Source organism: Bactrocera oleae, chromosome 4 (assembly GCF_042242935.1).
Source record: "Bactrocera oleae isolate idBacOlea1 chromosome 4, idBacOlea1, whole genome shotgun sequence".
NCBI lineage: Eukaryota > Metazoa > Arthropoda > Insecta > Diptera > Tephritidae > Bactrocera > Bactrocera oleae.
Window position 1 is genome coordinate 37,039,106 of NC_091538.1, and position 24,090 is coordinate 37,063,195.

Consider the following 24,090-nt stretch of genomic DNA (forward strand, 5'->3'; position numbering starts at 1 on the left):
CGGGAGGATCAGGCCTTTGTAATTGCATTAAATCATATGGCATCTGGTACTATGACAAATGACGACATATCACTCATTGAAACTCGAGTAGTTAATTTCAAAGAAGTTCCCGATGATGCCATACATTTATTTTGGTCCAATGAAAAGACAAATAATTTCAATGCCCTTAAGCTCAGTCGAATCCCAACAGAAGCTTTCCTTTCAACTGCAAAAGACTCAGTTAAAGGAATTGGTATAAATGAAAATGATAATATTTTGGAAAGAGTTAAACTTTTCAAAACTTCTGAAACGCAGGGACTGCCCTATGAATTTACACTGAAAACCTCCGCCAAATATATGATTACAGTGAACATAAACACGTGTGATGGCTTGGTTAATGGGGCAGCTGGACAACTTATGCAAATTGATTTCCATTGTTCTTTTCCATCAATTCTGTGGATTAAATTTTTGGAACCTTCTGTTGGTTTGATAGCACGATCAAAAAGCCTCATCCTCTAGAAAGTTCTTGGACACCAATTGAAAAAGTTCTAAAATCTTTTCAATATAAAAGAAATGAACAAATTTGAATTGAAAGAAATCAGTTTCCAGTTTTTCCGGCTGAGGGAATAACTATTCATAAAAGTCAGGGTGCCACATATAATAAAGTTGTAGTTCATACTCGACCCAGAATGCCTAGAGCTTCAATATATGTCGCTTGTAGTCGAGCTACTTCTGCAGAAGGTCTATTCATCATAGGAAATTTTATTCCTCCTAACAAATTTTCTGAATCGGATCCCGTATTTAGGGAACTGAGGGAATTGAACACAAATAAAGCTTTGACAACAAGTTTCAATTTTATGATTTTCCGAACATCAGGACATCAAATTTTATTCCATAATGTTCAGAGACTTCACGCTCACATTAATGATATAAAAAGCGACTGTTTGGTGCTATCTTCAGATATTTTATGTTTTGTAGAAACGTGGACTTATCCTTGCGAAAGTTTTGATATACCAGGATTTGCTCCAATTAACGAGCTGAGAATAGATAGCACGGAAACAACCAACAGAAATAAACGGGGCATTATAATATATGCAAAGCATAGTATTGCTTGCTCTATAGAATCAAAGGCTGTAAAGAAAATTTATTCAGGCCGCAAAGTTTTAGAAGCGGTTTTGTTTAAATGTTTCAATATTAATATTCTGGTTCTGTATAGAAATTCAGCTTTCTCTGTCAGACAATTAATTGTAGAAGTCCTCAGGTTAGGCAATCAAAACGTCCTAATTATTGGAGATTTTAGCATTTGTTTAATGTCTACAGGGACTGCAATAAGAAATATGCTCCAAGAAAAAACTTTAGTTCCCTGCTTGGTGCAGAATATTCAACTACACCTGCCGGTACACAAATGGATTGGGCATTTTCAAACATGGATCCTTCCCGTGTAAATGCAATTACTTTTGAGACAGTACACAGCTATCATGACAGTATTTGTGTCTCTATTTCGAACTAAAGTTTTCAGACTTAGTGCAATAGTTCCTCATTTTTTTTTCCAAATATAATCGAATTGGAATGGTATAGGAATTTTGACAGTAGTTTTTAAGACAATTTTAAGAAAAATATGTAAATAATCTAATTAAGAAAATTTAAATTATATATATAATTTGTTATTATATATGACATTATTGTATAAATATATGATAGAAATTAAATAGTATAAGGAAAAAAGAAATATAATTTGGATATATGTATAAGAATCTATATAAAAATTTATGTTTAATATTGTAAATATTATATACAAATTAATATAATAATATTATATCATTTTTAAAGTTGTTAATATTTATTATTTTTAAGCTAAACATGTATATTAATATCGATATAATAAATAAAAAATGTTATTCATTGTCCAAAAACGATTTCTTTTCATACTTCTCAATACAGTTGTAATGCATTCTATATAAAAATTGTAAGCGTATACAAAAGCACAAGAACGATTTCTCATAATTTGAATAAATTTAGTTTACAAATTGCTCTAATTATTTTCACTGTGAGTGAAAAGTAAATAACTAAGGCAACAGTTCCTACTTCTAATTATTAAAATATATAAAGAAGTATCAAACGAAAATACCATTTAACTTTGCGAGAGCATAAAATGTTCGGTTACATCCGAACTTAGCCCTTCCTTACTTGTTGAACTTTATTTTTGAATTACTTTGTTCACACTTTTATTTTTAATCACTTTTTCTTTATATGTATATTTAATTTGAACTTGCGTTTGCTATTTGGTTTTTGTTTAAAATAGTTTGTCACTTTTACGGAGCGGACGACAACCGACAACCAAAATACGATAAAGAAATTTACTTGGTTTTCCGGTTGACTTTACACCAACTACATATATCGACCATTGTGTGAGTTATCTTAATGAAAGTAACATAATACGTATAAAATTGGATACACTATAGTTTCAATAAACCAACTCAAATATACTATATATAATATAATGATTTTCCTTATGTATACCGGTCAGTGTGTGATCTATATATTTATAAAAGTGCTTGAAATTATGTTCTCGAGTATATCTGAGAAATGTCAAAAGTTAATGCAGACAGCCAAGACTTTCTCTGCTCCCGATATAACCTATATAATGATTTCCGACTTTCTATCTAACTTTGAACCGTTTAGGTTGTTATTGTCAAAATCACGTCATCCGTATTGGTAGACGCTGTATAGTAACTAAGTTGGTATATGACCCATAATATAAGTTAATAAAATACAAATTTAAATATAATCCATTCAAGATTTAAGGAAAAATGAATTTTCAACTCTTTCGCAACATTTTTTCACTCTCGCAATAGTTAATAATAGTTTTGTTCACCTAACGGTTGTTTGTATCGCCTAAAACTAATAGAATTAGATATAGGGTTATGTATATATAAATGATCAGGATGAAGAGACGAGTTGAAACCCGGGTGACTCTCCGTCCGTCCGTCTGTGCAAGCTGTAACTTGAGTAAAAATTGAGATATCTTTATGAAACTTGGTACACATGTTTCTTGGTACCATAAGACGGTTGGTATTGCAGATGGGCGTAATCGGACCACTGCCACGCCCACAAAACGCCATTAATCAAAAACATATTAATTTCCATAACTAAGCTCCGCAATAAGATACAGAACTGTTATTTGGTATACAGGATAACATTAGGGAGGGGCATCTGCAGTTAAAAAATTTTTTTTAAGTGTGGTCCCGCCCCCTAAAAAGTTTAATGTGCATATCTACTATACCACTAAAGCTATAATAACAAAATTCACTGGGAAGAAGTGTTTTTAGCATCTCTATCGATGGTGTGAAAATGGGTGAAATCGGGTGACAACCCCGCCCACTCCCCATACAACGGCACTGTTAAAAACTACTAAAAGCGCGATAAATGAAGCACTAAACAAGCCAGAGATATTAAATTTTATCTCTGGGAAATTCGGTGCATAATATTCTTTTCATATTTCTATGTTACAGTACGAAAATGGGCGAAATCGGATTACAACCACGTCTATTTCCCATATAACATCATTCAAACAATTCCATCTGATTTTTTCACTTTCCACTATGAAAATCAGGCAACAATGACTGTATCGGGATAAAAAATGATCGGATATGGGTTTTCACCTAAAAGTGGGCGGTGTCAAGTCCACTGTCTAATTTTGAACGCGGTTCCTATAAAATCATCTCATACCATCCCAGAGATAAAATTTAATGTCTCTGGCGTGTTTAGTGCTTGATTTATCGCGTTTTTAGTATTGTAGTGTTAACAGTACCGTTATATGGGGAGTGGGCGGAGTTGCCACACGATTTCAACTATTTTCACACCGTCAATAGAAGTGCTAAAAACATTTGCTTCCAGTGAATTTTGTTATTATAGCATTAGCGGTTTAGGAGATATGCACATTAAACCTATTAGAGGCGGGACCACGCCCACTTAAAAAAAAAATTTAACTGCAGATGCCCCTCCCTAATGTGATCCTCTGTACCAAATAACAGTCTTGTATCTTATTGCGGAGCTTAGTTATGGCAATTTATTTGTTTTTGATTAATGGCGTTTTGTGGGCGTGGCAGTGGTCCGATTACGCCCATCTGCAATACCAACCGTCTCACGGTACCAAGAAACATGTGTACCAAGTTTCATAAAGATATCTCAATTTTTACTCAAGTTAGAGCTTGCACGGACGGACGGATGGACGGACAGACAGTCACCCGGATTTCAACTCGTCTCTTCATCCTGATCATTTATATATATATAACCCTATATCTAACTCGATTAGTTTTAGGTGATACAAACAACCGTTAGGTGAACAAAGCTATTATACTCTGTAGCAACAGGTTGCGAGAGTAAAAAAAAAGTACGTGTGGCACTCGGAGACTGCCGGGATAAAGCTATTGCATAGCATTTTTTATCAACTTATGCAATTATTATAATTATTTATTTTTTATGCAGTATTTTTTTTCCTTGATATTAATTCAAGTTTTTCTTTGAGATTAATTCAAGTTAAAACCATTGAATGATACTTGTGTTTTCGAATGCACCTTTGGATTATGTTTAGAAGTGTCTCAAATAAACCCTGGGCCGCAATATGTAATATTTCTTTCAAAAACATGCCTAAAACCATAAAACAACATGAAGAGTCCAAATAGCCGCAACCCTATGGCTATTTGAGAGATCTAAATAAAAAACTATATAAATTCTCCGTTAACTCTTAGACAAAAGAAAACTAAGAAGGTCGTTGAACCGGTTAACCTAATAAAAACAATTAATAATAATTTGCTACTAAAATAGGAAACATTCTAGTTAAGATTCTTGTATAAAATTGTGCCAAATAGCCCCACTTTATAGTTATTCAATCAAAAAATTTGAACAAAAAGAGCGATATTAAGTGTTTGATCATTGAAATTCGCCTGCATTTGTGATAATAATAAAATGTACATATGTATATAGAGTACTCACTCATTTTCTTTCTCTATTTTTTCATCACTTTCTTCACTAAGAAATGCACTTTGTTCATACATATTTAAAACACTTTATATAAAAAATTTTACGCGTACTCCCCGAACATGCGTATGCCTACAAGCCTCTTTTCGCGACGATACAAACATTACGCGTGTTTATTTTCTTTACGGAATTTCTTCATTCGGTCGCCGCGCTCAAAGCCCGCGATAAAAGCTATGCAATAGCCTAATAATAATGTTACTAATATTATGACTCCGAATGTTGAATAATTTATTTTCACTAATTAAATTTTTAATTAAATTCCACATTTGTATTTGCCATTAAAAAAATAGTATCTTAAATGTTATTATTTTTGAATTACCCTGCTGTCTCTTCAACTGATTTGTTCCGCTTAAAATATGCGAAATACGATAGGCCTAAAAGCCTGCGATAGAAGCTATGCAATAGCTTAAAAATAAATTTAATATGAATTTGTTTGTATTTATATTATTACGTAAATATTATTATAAAACAAAAATAAACCTGTAATGTATCAGTATTTCCACAGTTTATTTATTCTATTACAAATTAATAGTGTAGCCTTAATTAAAGCACCTCTGTGTATGCATGCTAAGAAGTAACGGCCATCGCGTACGACAGAGCGAGGCAACATTGCGTGTTTCGTAAAGAAATTGAAGCTCGCATATATATGTATGTACAATATAAAAGACCATTCCAAAATTCTTGAACTACTGAGTATCGTCTTAAGGAAGCAGCTTATGGTCAATATGCAAATGCGGTGGTTGGAAGGATTTCAATTGTAAAATTAAAATTATGGCTGCTACACTATATCTATGGTGGCTAGATGAGTTATGCCTCACCCCTCCATACACGCCACTGAGCGCCATTACACCACATTAACACAATCCACAAGAAGACTCCACCCATTAACACACACATCACATCATCACAACTCTACACAACCAAACCATTAAAACGGACTAACAAAGGACCAGAGGCTCCCTCTTTTACGATCGCATTCGAGGCGTTCAGACGTACGCCGACCGCAGTAACCTTTCGCCCTAGTACTCATATATTAATTGGGATTTGTGTGATTTACATATCTTTTTCCTTTTTTTAATAAACCAAGCGGATACCGCCGGATAATCTAAATAAGATTTTGAATTTTATCTTATCCTTTTTAATAAACGCATTTAAACGGTAAGTGCAAATGAAAACATTATTCATAGTCCCTCGAGCCGGGCGATGGCTAGATAAGTTACGCCTACCCCTTTCAAACACGCCACTGAGCGCCAACACAACACATCAACACAATCTACAAGAAGACTCCACCCATTAACACACACCACCTCTGCAGACATCACACCACGCACACGTACACACCACATATACAACCACAAAAAAAAAAACAAATATATTATATAATATATAAGTGTCTATAGAGTGCTGTGCAGTGCAGTGGAATAACACATATATGCACATAAAAAAACAAACATATATACATAAAAGAAGCAGTAAAAAGCAAAAACTATGAAAAAAACCAACAACGTCACACCAGCTCACCAAAGTCACCGCAGCTAAGCGGAAAAGGACTGGGCCACAGAACGAAAATCACACGTATAAGCACATATAAAATATTGTTCCCAAAACCCCTTTGGCGGACCCCAAAGTGAGTCGTATCGCTTCCTTTTGGTATTTGTATATTTTCTAATATATGTATGTATGTTAAAATTTATGCTTTTGCGGTTAATTATTACATAAATCCGTCTTAATAAAAGCAATAACAAACAAGTAAGGAAGGGCTAAGTTCGGATGTAACCGAACATTTTATACTCTCGCAAAGTCAAATAGTACACTCGTTTGAGATTTCTTTGTGGATTGGCTGATATTTTCGGTAGAAGGTCAACTATAGGCACTGGGGTCCACATATTTAGTACTTAGGGGCTTAAACAGTTTTGGTTCGATTTAGACAATTTTTGGCCACAAGGTGGCATACTTTAATCGCATTATTCACGCAAAGTTTTATCCCGATACAGTCATTGTTGCCTGATTTGCATAGTGGAAAGTGAAATAATCAGATGTAATTTAAAATGGTGTTATATGGAAAGTAGGCGTGGTTGTAGTCCGATTTCGCCCATTTTGTGACTGCACTGTGACATAGAAACATGAAAAGAACGTTATGCACCGAATTTGGTTGAAATCGGTTAAGCAGATCTCAAGATATGGGTTTTCACCTAAAAGTGGGCTGTGCCACGCCCACTGTCTAATTTTGAACGCGGTTCCTATAAAGTCATCTCATACCATCCCAGAGATAAAATTTAATGACTCTGGCGTGTTTAGTGCTTGATTTATCGCGCTTTTAGTAGTTTTTAACAGTACCGTTATATGGGGAGTGGGCGGAGTTGCCACCCGATTTCAACTATTTTCACACCGTCAATATAAGTGCTAAAAATATTTGCTTCCAGTGAATTTTGTTATTATAGCATTAGCGGTTTAGGAGATATGCACATTAAACCTATTAGAGGCGGGACCACGCCCACTTTTTTAAAAAAAATTTTAACTGCAGATGCCCCTCCCTAATGTGATCCTGTGTACCAAATAAGAGTCTTGTATCTTATTGCGGAGCTTAGTTATGGCAAGTTATTTGTTTTTGATTAATGGCGTTTTGTGGGCGTGGCAGTGGTCCGATTACGCCCATCTGCAATACCAACCGTCTCACGGTACCATGAAACATGTCTACCAAGTTTCATAAAGATATCTCAATTTTTACTCAAGTTAGAGCTTGCACGGACGGACGGACAGACGGACAGACGGACGGACAGACGGACGGACGGACAGACAGTCACCCGGATTTCAACTCGCCTCTTCATCCTGATCATTTATATATACATAACCCTATATCTAACTCGATTAGTTTTAGGTGATACAAACAACCGTTAGGTGAACAAAACTATTATACCCTGTAGCAACAGGTTGCGAGAGTATAAAAAGAGCGGTTTCCAAACTGTTTCAATATTTCAGTTTATTTTCCAGTAATCACCCAAATACCGCTAACAGATAAAACAGTTTGGTAAAGAATATATATCCAAATATATAACAAACTCTTAATTGCCTAACTGCTTACCGTTGTGCTTAAACACACAAAAATATCTCTACAACAAAACAATTCAAGTATTTACTAGCACCTATTTCCGGCAATACCCCTTATACTTTATCAAGTATAAGCAGAATTGTATAAAATAAGCAAAGGCAAATCAAAGGCAAACAAAAACAAGTAAGGAAGGGCTAAGTTCGGATGTAACCGAACATTTTATACTCTCGCAAAGTCAATTGGTATACTTGTTTGAGATTTCTTTGTGGATTGACTGATATTTTCGGTAGAAGGTCAACTATAGGCACTGGGGTCCACATATTTAGTACTTAGGGGTTTGAACATTTTTGGTTCGATTTAGACAATTTTTGGCCGCAAGGTGGCATACTTTAATTGCATTATTTACCCAAAGTTTTACCCCGATATAATCATTGTTACCTGATTTGCATAGGGGAAAGTGAAAGAATCAGATGGAATTGAAAATGGTGTTACATGGGAAGTAAGCGCGGTTGTAATCCGATTTCGCCCATTTTCGCACTATGACATAGAAACATGAAAAGAACGTTATGCACCGAATTTGGTTGAAATCGGTTAAGCAGATCTCAAGATATGGGTTTTCACCTAAAAGTGGGCTGTGCCACGCCCACTGTCTAATTTTGAACGCGGTTCCTATAAAGTCATCTCATACCATCTCAGAGATAAAATTTAATGTCTCTGGCGTGTTTAGTGCTTGATTTATCGCGCTTTTAGTAGTTTTTAACAGTACCGTTATATGGGGAGTGGGCGGAGTTGACACCCGATTTCAACTATTTTCACACCGTCAATAGAAGTGCTAAAAACATTTGCTTCCAGTGAATTTTGTTATTATAGCATTAGCGGTTTAGGAGATATGCACATTAAACCTATTAGAGGCGGGACCACGCCCACTTTAAAAAAAAAAAATTTAACTGCAGATGCCCCTCCCTAATGTGATCCTGTGTACCAAATAACAGTCTTGTATCTTGTTGCGGAGCTTAGTTATGGCAAGTTATTTGTTTTTGATTAATGGCGTTTTGTGGGCGTGGCAGTGGTCCGATTACGCCCATCTGCAATACCAACCGTCTCACGGTACCAAGAAACATGTCTACCAAGTTTCATAAAGATATCTCAATTTTTACTCAAGTTAGAGCTTGCACGGACGGACGGACAGACGGACGGACGGACAGACGGACGGACGGACAGACGGACAGACAGTCACCCGGATTTCAACTCGTCTCTTCATCCTGATCATTTATATATATATAACCCTATATCTAACTCGATTAATTTTAGGTGATACAAACAACCGTTAGGTGAACAAAACTATTATACTCTGTAGCAACAGGTTGCGAGAGTATAAAAAAAGAGCGAAAACTTACAAGATAAATTTACACATACATACATAAAGGCCAATCTTATTTATGATATACATATGTACATATACACATATTATATTTCACACATTATAATATATATTGTACAATATGTATGAAAATATACAAACATACAAATCTTACTAATAATCGCTATTATATTACGTGATATACCTACATACTTATATATACATAAATTTTACGAGAATACCTGCGGTTTGTTATTAAATTATTCTCCTTTTCGCGGTCTTTTCACATTGCGTACATATATACACGCGCATTTATACATACATACCGCAATACTTCTTGTTCTTTGTTAAACAAAAACAAGCAGCATTGCGCAAAACATATTAAATCATAATATATAATACATACATACATACATACAAGTGCATTGATCTCTAAGCCGAGCTCTCAATTGCGCATAACGACAAGTACATATGTATCAGCTGATCCGCTTATAGGCGCTTATACACTATAGAATTTACGGACATCCAAATAAAATTAAAAATAAAAAACTTTTGCGTTTATTAATAATCTATTAAATTAAATTAAATTACAAAAATAAAATTTTAATAAAAAAGCGATAAAAAACGAAATACGTGTAATTTATTCATTTAATTGGAAATAAAAGCTCTTATTAACTTAAAAGAGTTCTCGGTTAAACATACGAGTATACACGGAAATTGAAAACGTTCTAGTTTGTTAAATTTTATTCGAAACTCTTATTTAAGTCAAAGAGACATACATACTAGAATATTTGTGAAATTTCATCAGTTTACACTGAGAAACTTTTTATTTGATTCAACACATCTTTTAAATGAGCTCAGACTCAAAAGATTCTAAAACAACTCAGTTGCTAAAAGTTCCAAAAATGATTTCTGACGAAAAAGGTCCATGTACACCTCCAGAAGCTACACGCTCAAAGCAAGGTGCTATAAAGCAAAAGAGGGATAAAGACATTTCATACTCTAAATTCATTGCTGAGAGTGACAGTCTAATACGTTACTGCACTCGACTACTACTATCCAAGCTGCATATGACGCAATATTAGAATCTCACGACTCAGATCTACCTGAAAATTTTAAATCCTCGGCTTACGCCAAGTACGAAAACTGTTTAGACCAGTTCGAAGAAACAAAAGCAATGATTAAAATTAATTAAAGCAATTGCGCCTACGCCACATCCGAGAGTAGAGCTGCCACAAATACAAAGTCAAGAAGAAAGTGCAGGCATCCATCTCAAGGTGGCCGCATGTAACGCAGAAATTTTTCATGGTGGTTATGAACAATGGCCGTTCTTCCGGGACACGTTTACAGCCACTTACATAAACCACCCAAAATTGTCAAATGCAGAAAAATTGTATCACCTCCGATACAAAACAAAAGGTCAAGCAGGCGTCATAGTCAAACAGTTCGCACTAAATGACGATAGTTTCAATTTGGCATAGGAAGCTCTTAAATCAAGATACGAAAACGAAAGAATATTGTTCGATAAACAAATATCGATACTAATGAACTTGCCAAAAATTCAAAAGGAAACAAGTGAAAAATTTATCAAACTTCAATCCTCAGTTTCAAATTGTTTATCGGTTTTATCGACACAGAATATTCCCACAGATAGCTGGGACCATATACTGGCAAACATATGCACCGCGGCATGACCAGAAAAGTCGTTACTTTTGTGGGAACGATTGCTCTCATCTCGAAAAAAACAGCCCAATGTGGCAGCAAATGAAATAATTTCTAACTACCCAATACGAAATCGCAGAAAGGGTAGACAAAAAAAATAGTCAGAATGAAAAATGTTCAACACTACTTAAATAGAAGCTTCAATAGACCCCAAGCCAGTGGCAACAACAATTTAAATAGAAGCTTTTTTTAAAATCAATCGTTCACATCCGAATAATATAAACAAACGTCATGTGAACTGTGTACAGGAGGGCATAAACTCAAATCTTGCGAGATATTTCAAAAATTTGAATATTATCGACCGAAATGCCTACCCTAAAAAAATGCGAAAGCAAATTTAATTGCGTTTATTGTCATAAGCGACATCATTTAATGCTGCATTACAGAACATTTTTCAGCTCACCCCCAAACAGCGCAAATATGAAAAGATCCACGGTTCAATTGGAACAGCGAATCCCGAAGTGCGATATCCCGAAAATTGCCAAGAAGCACCATGCTGCTCAAAGGCATTAAAAACTCAAACGCTACACAACGAAAAAAAGTAGGGTACTACTATCCACAGCAGTCGTCTCCATCGAACGCCGAGGAGAACTCTTTAAGCTTAGGACCTTAATAGACCAAGGATCACAACGATCATTTATAGCGTCTAGGGCACAAAATAGGCTACAACTACCAACAAAACTCGCCAACTTTGAAATCGCGGGAATGGGCGGAAGAGTAGTCCAAAACTCAAACAAAATCTGCCCCATTACCCTTACTTCCCCCAAAACGGATAAGCGCTTTCAAGCAGAAGCTATTGTCTTACCGCAACTAACAAATATGCTTCCAAGCTATCATATAAATAGCAAGTATTGGCTAAAGGTTTCCCACCTAAGGCTAGCAGATCCCAACTGAAACACCCCCGCTCAAATAGATCTTTTATTAAGCAGCGATCTCATACCACAGATTATACTCGAAGGTATTGAGAAAATTTCAAATACACTTCTGGCACAAAATACTATTTTTGGGTGGAACCTAAGTGGACTAGTTACGGAATCAGTGACCACCATGACCACTCAAGTTGAGGAAATCTCTAACGAATACCTCAATTCACAATTAAAGAAATTTTGGGAGTTAGAAGAACTCCACCCTATATCAATCACAACCCCTGAAGATCAGTATTGTGAAAATTTTACAAATCCACAAGTACTAGATCAGATAATGGTCGGTATGTCGTACGACTACCACTAAAATAACAATTTTCTAACACACTCGCCTTAGGTCACTCTCGCACCTCTGCAATACAGCAGTTTTTAAGTATGGAAAAAAACATACTTAAAAAAGGTGAGCTTAAGCCAGAATACGATGGCGTGTTAGAAGAATACCTCCATTTAGACCACATGTAAGTAAGCGCAGGCGAAAAAATCATAAATGGCAAATATTACTCATTTTATTTGTCTCATCACGCAGTAGTAAAGCCAGATAAAAAACCAACAAAAGTCAGAGTGGTTTTCAATGCCTCAAGATCCACCAGCTCAGGAAATTCCCTAACTGATATTCTATTTACGGGACCCACACTCCAACCAGATTTAATGCTCCTCATATTAAATTGGCGTATATTCAAATACGTATTTAATGGGGACGTTGAGAAAATGTATCGACAAATAGTCGTGTATAAAGACGACCAAGATTTTCAGCGAATTATTTTTCGAAAATCCGTCATCATGGGAATCGGCTGTAAAAAGCTTCAAAAATGTAGCTGGAAATTACAAACTCAATTATGAAGAATTCACTACCTTATTAATTCGAATCGATGGAAAAGACTCAAAATTCTCCATCATGATTTCAGCCGCCGATGGAAGAAAGAGTATATCAAGGACCTTCATAAAAGGTACCGATGGAAAACTCCAGAAAAGGCGCCAAAGCTTGGAGATTGTGTCATTGTACACGATGATTGTCTACCCCCCACAGAATGGCGGCTTGACCGCATAGTAAACCTACATTACGGTTCCGACGGTCATATACGAGTAGTCGATCTCCGTACTCCACTCGTGAAATTATGTTTTCTACCAACGCACCCAATGACGAAACCGCCAATAACGAACAATCCGCCGATATTACCGCAACGTAAATGAATTAATCGTATAACAAACCAATAAACCCGAAAATGACAAAACCTTTGAAAATGCTAACCGTTCTAACCGCAATGATCGATCAAGTTGACAAACCATTCCTGCCACATACAGTGGCACAATCGCCATAAAGTTACATGCCACAAATGTATAACCATTCTAACTTCTTCATACAGATAAATATGGATGTGGATATGGCAGCAACACCAACGCCAGCTGTGAGGTCCGCCATCAATGTGCCGCGCCCTACGGCAACTCCAGCACCACGAACCACAGCGGCAACCGTTCCTGCAACCGCTCCCCGTAGTGGGACGCTAGTGGTGGGCTTTTTCAACACAATCAAGGGAACCTCAGCGTGGCCGATGACGATGCTGTGTCGAAGCACACACCGGCTGCAACACTCCTGGATTTTTCGATGCATGCAGCCCATGCAACGTCAGCAAGTTGCCCAAGCTCACGGCCACTGCCTCAATTGTTTGGCTACGGTCCACGCGACTGCGCGAGCAGATCGCAACATATCAGCCGTCCGGATCGACTCTGGTCTACGGAGTCGATCCGGACGGCTGATATGTTGCGATCTGCTCGCGCAGCTCCTCCTCCATCCAGACCGAGGCAACAGGAGGCATCAACGAGGCGTCGGCAGTCCAGACCATCATACTGCCGCTCCACTGGCCTCAGCAGCGTTGTTGCCACGCTGCAGCAACTACAGCGATTGCTAGGCTAGAGTTACGCCTCTCCCCTCCACCCATTAACACACACCACCCCTGCAGACATCACACTACGCAGACCACCCACACATACACATCACATCATCACCACTCTACACAACCAAACCATTAAAACGGACTAACAAAGGACCAGAGGCTCTCTCTTTTACGATCGCATTCGAGGCGTTCAGACGTACGCCGACCGCAGTAACCTTTCGCCCTAGTACTCACATATTAATTGGGATTTGTATGATTTACATATCTTTTTCCTTTTTTTAATAAACCAAGCGGATACCGCCGGATAATCTAAATAAGATTTTGAATTTTATCTTATCCTTTTTAATAAACGCATTTAAACGGTAAGTGCAAGTGAAAACAAGATTGGAACAAGAATTGAATAAACGTCAGCTACAACAAAGAATGTATTTTCTATAATTACAATATTTTTCCCAATAAACGCTACGTACATTTTGGAAATACGAAAACGTTATTTTTTGAACGTACTGTACATGCATACAAGAAAGTTGAAGGATGATAGTATATACAGATTACGTGTGGTGAGAACTGATTCCACTACTGTACTACTTTCAACAACTTAAGTATGTGCACATGTACTAGAGCGGGTCGATTTTTTTTTATAGAATCAAATACGGGGGAAACTGAACAACTTTGTCTAAGAAATTATGGGTCTAAAATCGGTTTTAAGGCGAAGGTTACCTTTTAGGGATTATAAAACTATATTCTTCAGTTTTTAAGACATCCGATTAAAATTTAACACATAGATGCATTTTGATATTCTATCGATCAGAGCCAGATCGGACAACTATATCACGTACAACCGATTATTCAAATTTTTTTATTTTCCGGTATACTGCCTGAATATTAAGGGACCCAGTTTATTGAGGAATACACTCAACACCGTAAGTTTAAGTGTAATTTTTATATTTTCTATTTATTCGTGCACTATGTTCCTATATATTATATTTATGTACAATACATTCGTAATTAAATTAAAAAATGTAAAGTTGACGCGCGGTGTTGTGGTGTGTTGTATTGTCCTGTGTGGTGTCATCTGGTGTGGTGTATTGGTGAGTATGTGGTGGGCATTATTAGGGTGCGCCAGTTTTTCCGGGTAGAGTGGTGTGGTTATTGACTGAGGCTTAGCTCATTTAAACACTGCCTTTAATTAAAAAGCTAAAAGCATGTAATTTTACGGAATCTAAAACATACTTAACAATGACAGCGAAAATAAACAAAATCGGACAACTATAACTTATATCTTTTTTTGTTGCCGAAATATTTTTATATATTTAATATGGAAAGTATTTACAAATAATCGCTAATACATATAAACGTATGTATATATCTATTGTATATTAATATTTATATTTCTGTATATGGTATTATAAGGTTTATGTAAACTAAAAGCGGCATTTATTTCTCCAACTTACAGGATTTCTGTAAAAACAAATTATGTGTATGATATATTTATGAGTTTTCCTGAAGGACCTACTTTTTTGACTGCAATTCCAGCCTATTTTGACTTTTGATTCACGGTTTTTCGCCTTTAACCAATCCAACATAGGCGTATAGTAGGCAAGCAAAGCGTCTCCACTTAGACTTGAATTGGTGCCTAAAACTCTTCCCAGAGTGTCGTGCCAAGGCTGTGAGGAACCCAAAGACATCATTGATCTGAGAAGTAGTAATAACCCATTTTAAAGATCTTAATAAATTGAACTTGAATTGTTTTGTTTTTACTTCAGTGAATTGCCGATTTCCAGATTTCCGTAAAAGTCACAGTTATGTAGATATCCTTTATGATGAGCCTTTTCACAAAACGAGCGATAAAAATGGTAGCCAAGAACTTCAGATACGAACTTTCTGTACAAAAGTAAAAACGTGTAAATATGTGTATTTATGATGTAAGTGCGCACATGCAATACTCTAGGATATGTAAAAGGTTCAACACGCACTTGGTCTGATGATTTTCCTCCATATCCAAATAAAAATTATAAGGGAAATCAATAGCACTTTCCGGGCGATCTGAAGAGGGTTCCACCCCAGCGTATTTTACCATAAGTTCCCAATAATGTTTGTTAATTCGCTCAATTTCCACTGTACCATTCAACAGATCAGTCATTACCTTGGTGTGAACGAAGTACAGTGGTATGTTGAGCATTGTATGAATACCCTAAGACAATTAAGAAATGTGTGAAGGAATACATTGGCAATCGATTAATTGTTACCATTCTAAACAACCGGTTCATTAAAGTTTGATCCGAAAATTTGAATTCTTTAGAAAGTCCAATGGCTTGTAAATGTTTTGGGGTAGATGCTGATAAAATTACAGCTTCCCCAACCGGATATTCCAAATCATAAGAATTGAAGAAGTACGATGGTAGATTGTGCTTTTCTTTAGCGTAATGTAACCGTCCAAGATAGCCATGCATCTGCAAAAACTTTCTAAACTCCACCTTCTTGCAATATTTCATGTATACATGCGGTGTGAGATCGAAAATATCGGCTCTACAATCTCCATTTTCGGCACTCTCGTCTTGCTCCTTCAACTGCTTCTCATAGAATTCCTTGTCTAATTCATCGAACCCGAGAGACTTATAGAAATTTTCTGCTGAATCTATCATATCCTTTGCATCAAAATGCGCCACAAAATCGTCATATGGTGGAAGGTTCGCCTTTGGAAAATAAGGTTCGATAACGCTATTGGCTTGCCAAGCCTGTTCTCGAACTTGTTGAAACAAATGATCTGGAATTGGTCCTCTAGGATTAACAACGCTCCCACCATACTTCTCATGGAGCTCATTTCTAATAAATGCATGAATTTCCTTATAAGCGGGCTTAATGTCTTCCATCACTCGTTCCATTTCGCGCAAAAATTCTTTATTGTTGTAGCAGCGAAACCAAAACTCAACTACCGGTATGTCTAAAAATATATTATTTAAAAGTGAGTATAATATATGTACATACATATGTATGTATAATATATCATTTAAAAGGAGCTCAAAATTATTCTACGCCATTTCTATATATTACATAATATTATAACTAATATTTTATGTAGTTGGAATGTAAAAGAACATATTACCTAGAATCTTAGCAGCCTTTTGAAAAGCTTCAATAATGGTGTAGAAATTAACTGAAGACCAAACCAAATTTTTTTCGCGCCAAGTCTCCCAATAGTATTTTAGTTCATCAGAATCATTGCTGCGTTGAAATATTTTCTGTATATCCGGATAGTACGCTAGCGAGCTATCGTCTTGATCTGGCATATAAGCACCACCCAAATAAGGCTCGATGTCTTTATCTGTAGAAAGTTCTTTTAGAGCAGCGAAGTTTATCAGCACCGATGAAAAGTAATCTTCCCCCAAGACGAAAAGCTCGCCAACTCTCCGAAGATTCCGCAAGGCCGTTTTCACTTGCAGATCATGGTTATTCTCCAAATCATAATCACTCGCCTCTTCGGAAATTGTAACCAGTTCTGCAGCAATTCTTTTGACAGTAGTCAGTTTCGAAAAGATTGTATCAAAGTCTTCGTCATCTGTGGATGAGTATGTTTCCTTTGCAATCTTATTATATAGCTTATAATAACGAGTGCTGGCATCGGAGATGAATTTGCTCTCATCCGATTGCTTAGTTGCTGCAGCGTTAACATCCTAGAAATTTAATGTTCATTATATTGAAACAAACTTAAACTACAAACGGCGCGTTCACTTACGTTGATCCAAGCGATGACCGAAAATAACACAATGCTAAATAAATGCCGACGCATTTTGGGTGCTTCCGATAGTTAAACAGAATATGAATAATATCAATCACTGCACTCGAAATCGTACTGAGCGTTTATACTTCAACGCAATTCAATATATTCGACCTAGTTGTAGTTAAAATCAAAATAAGACCAGCTTTATTGAAGCCATCCTTATCTATAATCATGATGATGTTTATTTGTTATTATACATACAAATACATAAAAATGTATGTGGATGAGCAGATTTGTTAAAAAGCTTCTTGTTGAAATCTTTAGTGCTATCAATATAAGTAATAAAGGTATGCAATATATAAACATCGCTTATAAAAAAGTTGAAATACTATTTAAATTTGATATTATTCCTCATGGAAATAGGTATACGAGTACCATATATGCAAACAAACATATATTTGTTGCACTAGATTCTACCACTAACAGTTAATTGTTTTGGGTATACCTAATTATGCGACAGAAATATTCATTCAGTGTGCCTATTTAAATTATTTTTATACTCTCGCAACCTGTTGCTACAGAGTATAATAGTTTTGTTCACCTAACGGTTGTTTGTATCACCTAAAACTAATCGAGTTAGATATAGGGTTATATATATATAAATGATCAGGATGAAGAGACGAGTTGAAATCCGGGTGACTGTCTGTCCGTCCGTCCGTCTGTCCGTCCGTGCAAGCGTAAAAATTGAGATATCTTTATGAAACTTGGTAGACATGTTTCTTGGTGCCGTGAGACGGTTAGTATTGCAGATGGGCGTAATCGGACCACTGCCACGCCCACAAAACGCCATTAATCAAAAACAAATAACTTGCCATAACTAAGCTCCGCAATAAGATACAAGACTGTTATTGCTCTACACAGGATCACATTAGGGAGGGGCATCTGCAGTTAAAACTTTTTTTTTTAAGTGGGCGTGGTCCCGCCTCTAATAGGTTTAATGTGCATATCTCCTAAACCGCTAATGCTATAATAACAAAATTCACTGAAAGCAAATGTTTTTAGCACTTCTATTGACGGTGTGAAAATAGTTGAAATCGGGTGTCAACTCCGCCCACTCCCCATATAACGGTACTGTTAAAAACTACTAAAAGCGCGATAAATCAAGCACTAAACACGCCAGAGACATTAAATTTTATCTCTGAGATGGTATAAGATGACTTTATAGGAACCGCGTTCAAAATTAGACAGTGGGCGTAGCACAGCCCACTTTTAGGTGAAAACCCATATCTTGAGATCTGCTTAACCGATTTCAACCAAATTCGGTGCGTAACGTTCTTTTCATGTTTCTATATCATAGTGCGAAAATCGGCGAAATCGGATTACAACCACGCCTATTTTCCATATGACACCATTTTAAATACCACTTGATTCTTTCACTTTCCACTATGCAAATCAGGCAACAATGATTATATCGGCGTAAAACTTTGCGTGAATAATACGTTTAAAGTATTCCACCTTGTGACCAAAAATTGTCTAAATCGAACCAAAACTGTTCAAACCCCTAAGTACTAAATATATGGACCCCATTGTCTATAGTTGACCTTCTACCGAAAATATCAGTCAATCCACAAAGAAATCTCCAACGAGTATACCATTTGACTTTGCGAGAATATAAAATGTTCGGTTACATCCGAACTTAACCCTTCCTTACTTGTTTTTAATATTTATTCTAAACATAGGTAATACGTATGGAACGCATTCATCAAAATATGATAGTGCTTTCATGAAATCTCTTTATTAAATTGGAACAAAATTACTTTTATTACTGCCAGAGCCGGTCATAATAGAAATACTTACAATCACTAATTTCCTAAAAAACCGCGATTCTTAAATACAAAATAAAAGGGGTGCCTTACTGTAGGAAAGGAAATGTCAATTAAGTTAGGTTCATTGAGGGTAACCCATACTTCAGATTTTGTCTGAGTCTGGGTTTTTTGTTAACGGGGCATGGGCCTCTGAATGCATTTTTGTATCAGAGGCACCTTTCTGATAGGTCGGGGTGTTTGTGTGGGGCGCGATGTGAAGACTGGGTTCACTTGATCGCGGAGTGCCCGGTGTACTCGGACATTAGGGACCTAGGAGGTATGGGGATTATGGGGACTGATGGACGGTTAGATATTAGCGGTGTGATCTCCACTTGTCGGAATGCCGAACACATGGGGTCGTTTGCGCGTGAATTGTTTAGGTGGCGGAGGCGTTTAACTGAGAATTAGGGTTAGCTCCTTGTGTGAAAGGTGTGTGCGTGTAATGTGCGTATGGGGTTCAACCCTTGGTTACCAGTCCAGAGCTGTATGGAGGCTCAACTGGTAGTAGCTTCGGCTACGAGGTCTGTCCGGAGACTTAATTCTGATACCACGGGGAGCAAGGGCCCTTGGAGTTTGCTCCAACCTGCTCATGCGGACTGGCTCTTCGGGGAGTATCGTGGTGGTTGTGGTTTATACCCAAATGCGGGAAGAACTGACGTTTTGTCAGCTGAATGTGGAGTTGCATTGCAACCGGGTGCCAGACCCAAAGTACGGCAGAGGTTTTAGATAGGCCTCGAACCTCACCAAGGTGTGTAGTGTGTCCATTCCATACTACCAATCGGTACTGAAAAATGCCTGGCGTTTTCGGGGCGCTGATCAACGCATTTTATTGATACGCTGTGCTTTTGAGCACCGTGAGATAAGGCCGTCAACGGCAGGTACTCACGATAAACACACCGGACGTTGTCACTAGGAGATTGTCCATCAATTTTTAGTTGAGAACAAAAACATTAAGTATGGTTCCCGATAGCCTGTTCCGAAGTTACTTCCTCGACATGGTAGTGCCCGTCTGACATTTGCCAAAAAATACAAATTTGGACTAATTAATTCAAAGATGGCAAGATTTAAGACATCTAAGGTAGATGCGGGAACAAGTGAAGCTATGGTGAGGGATATCCTTTTGTTTGGGCTGCTTTTGATTATGCAGGGAAATTAAAAATTTGCATTCTTTCGTCTAATTCTAACGCCAAAATATGTACATACATATATACAGATTTATTGAAAAGTGAGATGATTCAACATATAAACTATTAAATTAACAAGTAAGAAAGGGCTAAGTTCGGATGTAGCCGAACATTTTATACTCTCGCAAAGTCAAATGGTACACTCTTTTGAGATTTCTTTGTGGATTGACTGATATTTTCGGGAGAAGGTCAACTCTAGGCACTGGGGTCCACATATTTAGTACTTAGGGGCTTGAACAGTTTTGGTTCGGTTTAGACAATTTTTTGTCACAAGGTGGCATACTTTAAACGTATTATTCACGCAAAGTTTTACCCCGATATAATCATTGTTGCTTGATATGCATAGTGGAAAGTGAAAGAATCAGATCGAATTGGAAATGGTGTTATATGGGAAATAGGCGTGGTTGTAGTCCCACTATAACATAGAAACATGAAAATAACGTTATGTACCGAATTTTGTTTCAATTGGTTAAGCAGATTTTAAGATATGGGTTTTCACCTAAAAGTGGGCTGTGCCACGCCCACTGTCTAATTTAGAACGCGGTTCCTATAATATCATTTCATACCAACCCAGGGACCACGCCCACTTTAAAAAAAAAAATTTTAACTGCAGATGCCCCTCCCTAATGTGATCCTGTGCACCAAATAAGAGTCTTGTATCTTATTGCGGAGCTTAGTTATGGCAATTTATTTGTTTTTGATTAATGGCGTTTTGTGGGCGTGGCTGTGGTCCGATTACGCCCATCTGCAATACAAACCGTCTCACGGTACCAAGAAACATGTCTACCAAGTTTTATAAAGATATCTCAATTTTTACTCAAGTTACAGCTTGCACGGACGGACGGACAGACAGTCACCCGGATTTCAACTCGTCTCTTGACCCTGATCATTTATATATATATAACTCTAGATATAGGATCGATTAGTTTTAGGTGATATAAACAACCGTTAGGTGAACAAAACAATTATACTCTGTAGCAACAGGTTGCGAGAGTATAAAAATATACGAGCATGTATACTTTATGAGAACTTATTTCCTATTGAGAATTTACATATTATTTTTTGTTACTGAATTCAAAAAAATTTTTATTGTTTGAACATATTTTTTTGTTACTTCTTATGAATACTTTCTAATAAAAATACATTGTCATTATTACGATAAATATGTACTTTCCAGCAGAATACCTATAGTGATAGAGAACACAGAGAAAACAACTTTCTGAAAGCAAAGGTGATTGACGTAATCAAAATGTATTAGCCAAAGCCGGGGAATTTTGCTGAAGTTTTCTTCATATTTTGTTTACGTGTACTATACTACATTTTAAATTGATTTTGAAGTAAATATTATATCAAAAGTATTCCTTTTCGGAAAGAGCGAGCGGTGCGCGGGCGACGGGAAAAGGGCGGGGCTTGAGCTTCGATGCTAGTTTGTCACGTTTTGGTAGAAATGTCAAGAATGTGGTAGAAATGTAGCAGCAGAGGGTCCACCGAAACCAGTAAAATTTTGAAAGTGGTCCACGAGAAAAATAAGTTTGGGAACTACTGATCTAAATTAACAGTTAGAAAGCTATACAATCAAGCGCTTAGTTATTTTTAATTTTTGTAAATGTTTATATTTATTTTCTCCGTTAAGAACACTTACTCACTTAATATTTATTGCGCTCAACAAATACTGCAAATTCTTACTGTTTACCTTGATTTGACGCTTAGAATATTTATCATTCAATAATTAATAATTCGATTGGATGAAATGTCAGGAAACTTTGGCAGTATTCTTGGTAACGTTCGCACTCCAATATCGTTTTCCTTTCTCGATGAAAATATTGCCTTATTATATGGCAACATTATATGTATAACGATCCATTATACCTTCTAATATTAGGTAAGGAAGATAAAAGTTCGGGTGTAACCGAACATTTTACACTATGGCAACTTGCCAGGATCAAATTCGGCGAAATACAATACCTTCAGACTTTGGAAAAAATTTATTTTAAAATATGTTGCGAAAGAATTCAATATTTATTATTCCCCGAATTCGTGAATGGAATAAAATCAAATTTGGTATTTTATTAAGTTATAATATAGCTCACTGAGTTTGATTGCTTTTTTTCTTTCGCATCTGCTAATATTATATTAAAATCAATGAGGTATACATACATATGTAATATAAACTCGACCGAAGAGGTGAACTTAATATATTGAGTTGATGTGCAAAACGTCAACCAATGAAATTATTTATATTATGGATATGAGGTTTAGACTAAACCAACTCCATTCATATTTAGCGTGATACCATTAATATAATTTTTAAGAAAACTTGTCCACTTAATTTCATGTAAATTTAAGGTTCGTCAAAATGTGTGACGTTTTACAATAAAGTCAGCTAGAAAGTCGGAAATCACTATACGCGATATATTGGAGACAAAGAAAGGTTTGGACATGTTGCTTGAACCTTTGACTATGCTCGATTACATATTTTCAAGCAATTTTTTAAATATATAACTCATACACTGGCCGAAGTAAGGCATAAGGTTTGTTAGAATAACGAAAATTATTATATGTTTTATATGGGCCCTATTTTTGGCATTAAACTATAGTACAATATATCCAATATTATACGTTCTGTTAAATTTGCTAAGATATCTAACATATTGACCGATATATACGGAATAAAGCCAACCGGACTTATAAAAATCATATTAAGGTACCAAATATCCCATTATCAATATATAAGGAGTAAAGTCAACTAGATGTTTGAAACCCCTGATATTAGTTATATGGGGTCTAGGGCAAGTTTTCATCTCCTTGGATGCAGTTTTTAAATAAACACGCTCTTTCAATTTTATGAAGATAACTCATCATTTGCCGGTATATACGTTATAAAGTCAGCCGGAAGTTCGAAAATCTTTCTATTAGGTATAGGGGGGCTAAAGAATTATTGATGTGATTCAAACCATTTTTGACATTCATGCATATTGATATCAGAAAAAAATTGTCTCCGAATTTCTATATCTCACAGATTGATCGATATTTTCGATAAAAAGTTCGCAATGGGAACTGGGGTCCACATATTCGGTATTTGGCGGCTTGAATGGTCTGATTTGGACAATTTTTGTTCATAAGGTGGCACACTTTAAAAGCACTATTTTTGCAAAGTTTTATTCCGATATATTCATTGGTGCTTGATTTGTATGCTGGAAAGTGTAAGAATCAGATGGAATTTGAAATTGTGTTAAATAGGAAGGCGTGGTTTATGTCTGATTTGATAATATTACCCACTGAATTTGGTTTAAATCGGCAGAGTAGGTCCAGAGATATGGGGTTTCACCTAAATGTGGTTAGTATCACACCTATC

General features: G+C 36.3%; 1 protein-coding gene across 2 annotated transcripts; it reads right to left on the bottom strand.

Annotated features, from left to right (window-relative positions):
• Positions 1 to 14,893: 14,893 nt before the first annotated feature.
• Ance-4 lies at positions 14,894 to 17,835 on the bottom strand. Of its 2 annotated transcripts, none has more exons than XM_014244269.3 (7): positions 17,702 to 17,835; positions 17,072 to 17,639; positions 16,215 to 16,909; positions 15,942 to 16,159; positions 15,727 to 15,849; positions 15,482 to 15,660; positions 14,894 to 15,426 (listed from the first exon to the last, which is right to left on the bottom strand). In XM_014244269.3, the coding sequence occupies exons 1-7, from the start codon at positions 17,753 to 17,755 to the stop codon at positions 15,416 to 15,418; spliced, it is 1,848 nt and encodes a 615-aa protein (XP_014099744.2). In that variant the 5' UTR covers positions 17,756 to 17,835; the 3' UTR covers positions 14,894 to 15,415. The 2 variants fall into 2 exon arrangements, with proteins under 2 accessions (XP_014099744.2, XP_036228170.2); XM_036372277.2 differs by having other exon boundaries at positions 15,912 to 16,159.
• Between the last annotated feature and the right edge of the window lie 6,255 nt (positions 17,836 to 24,090).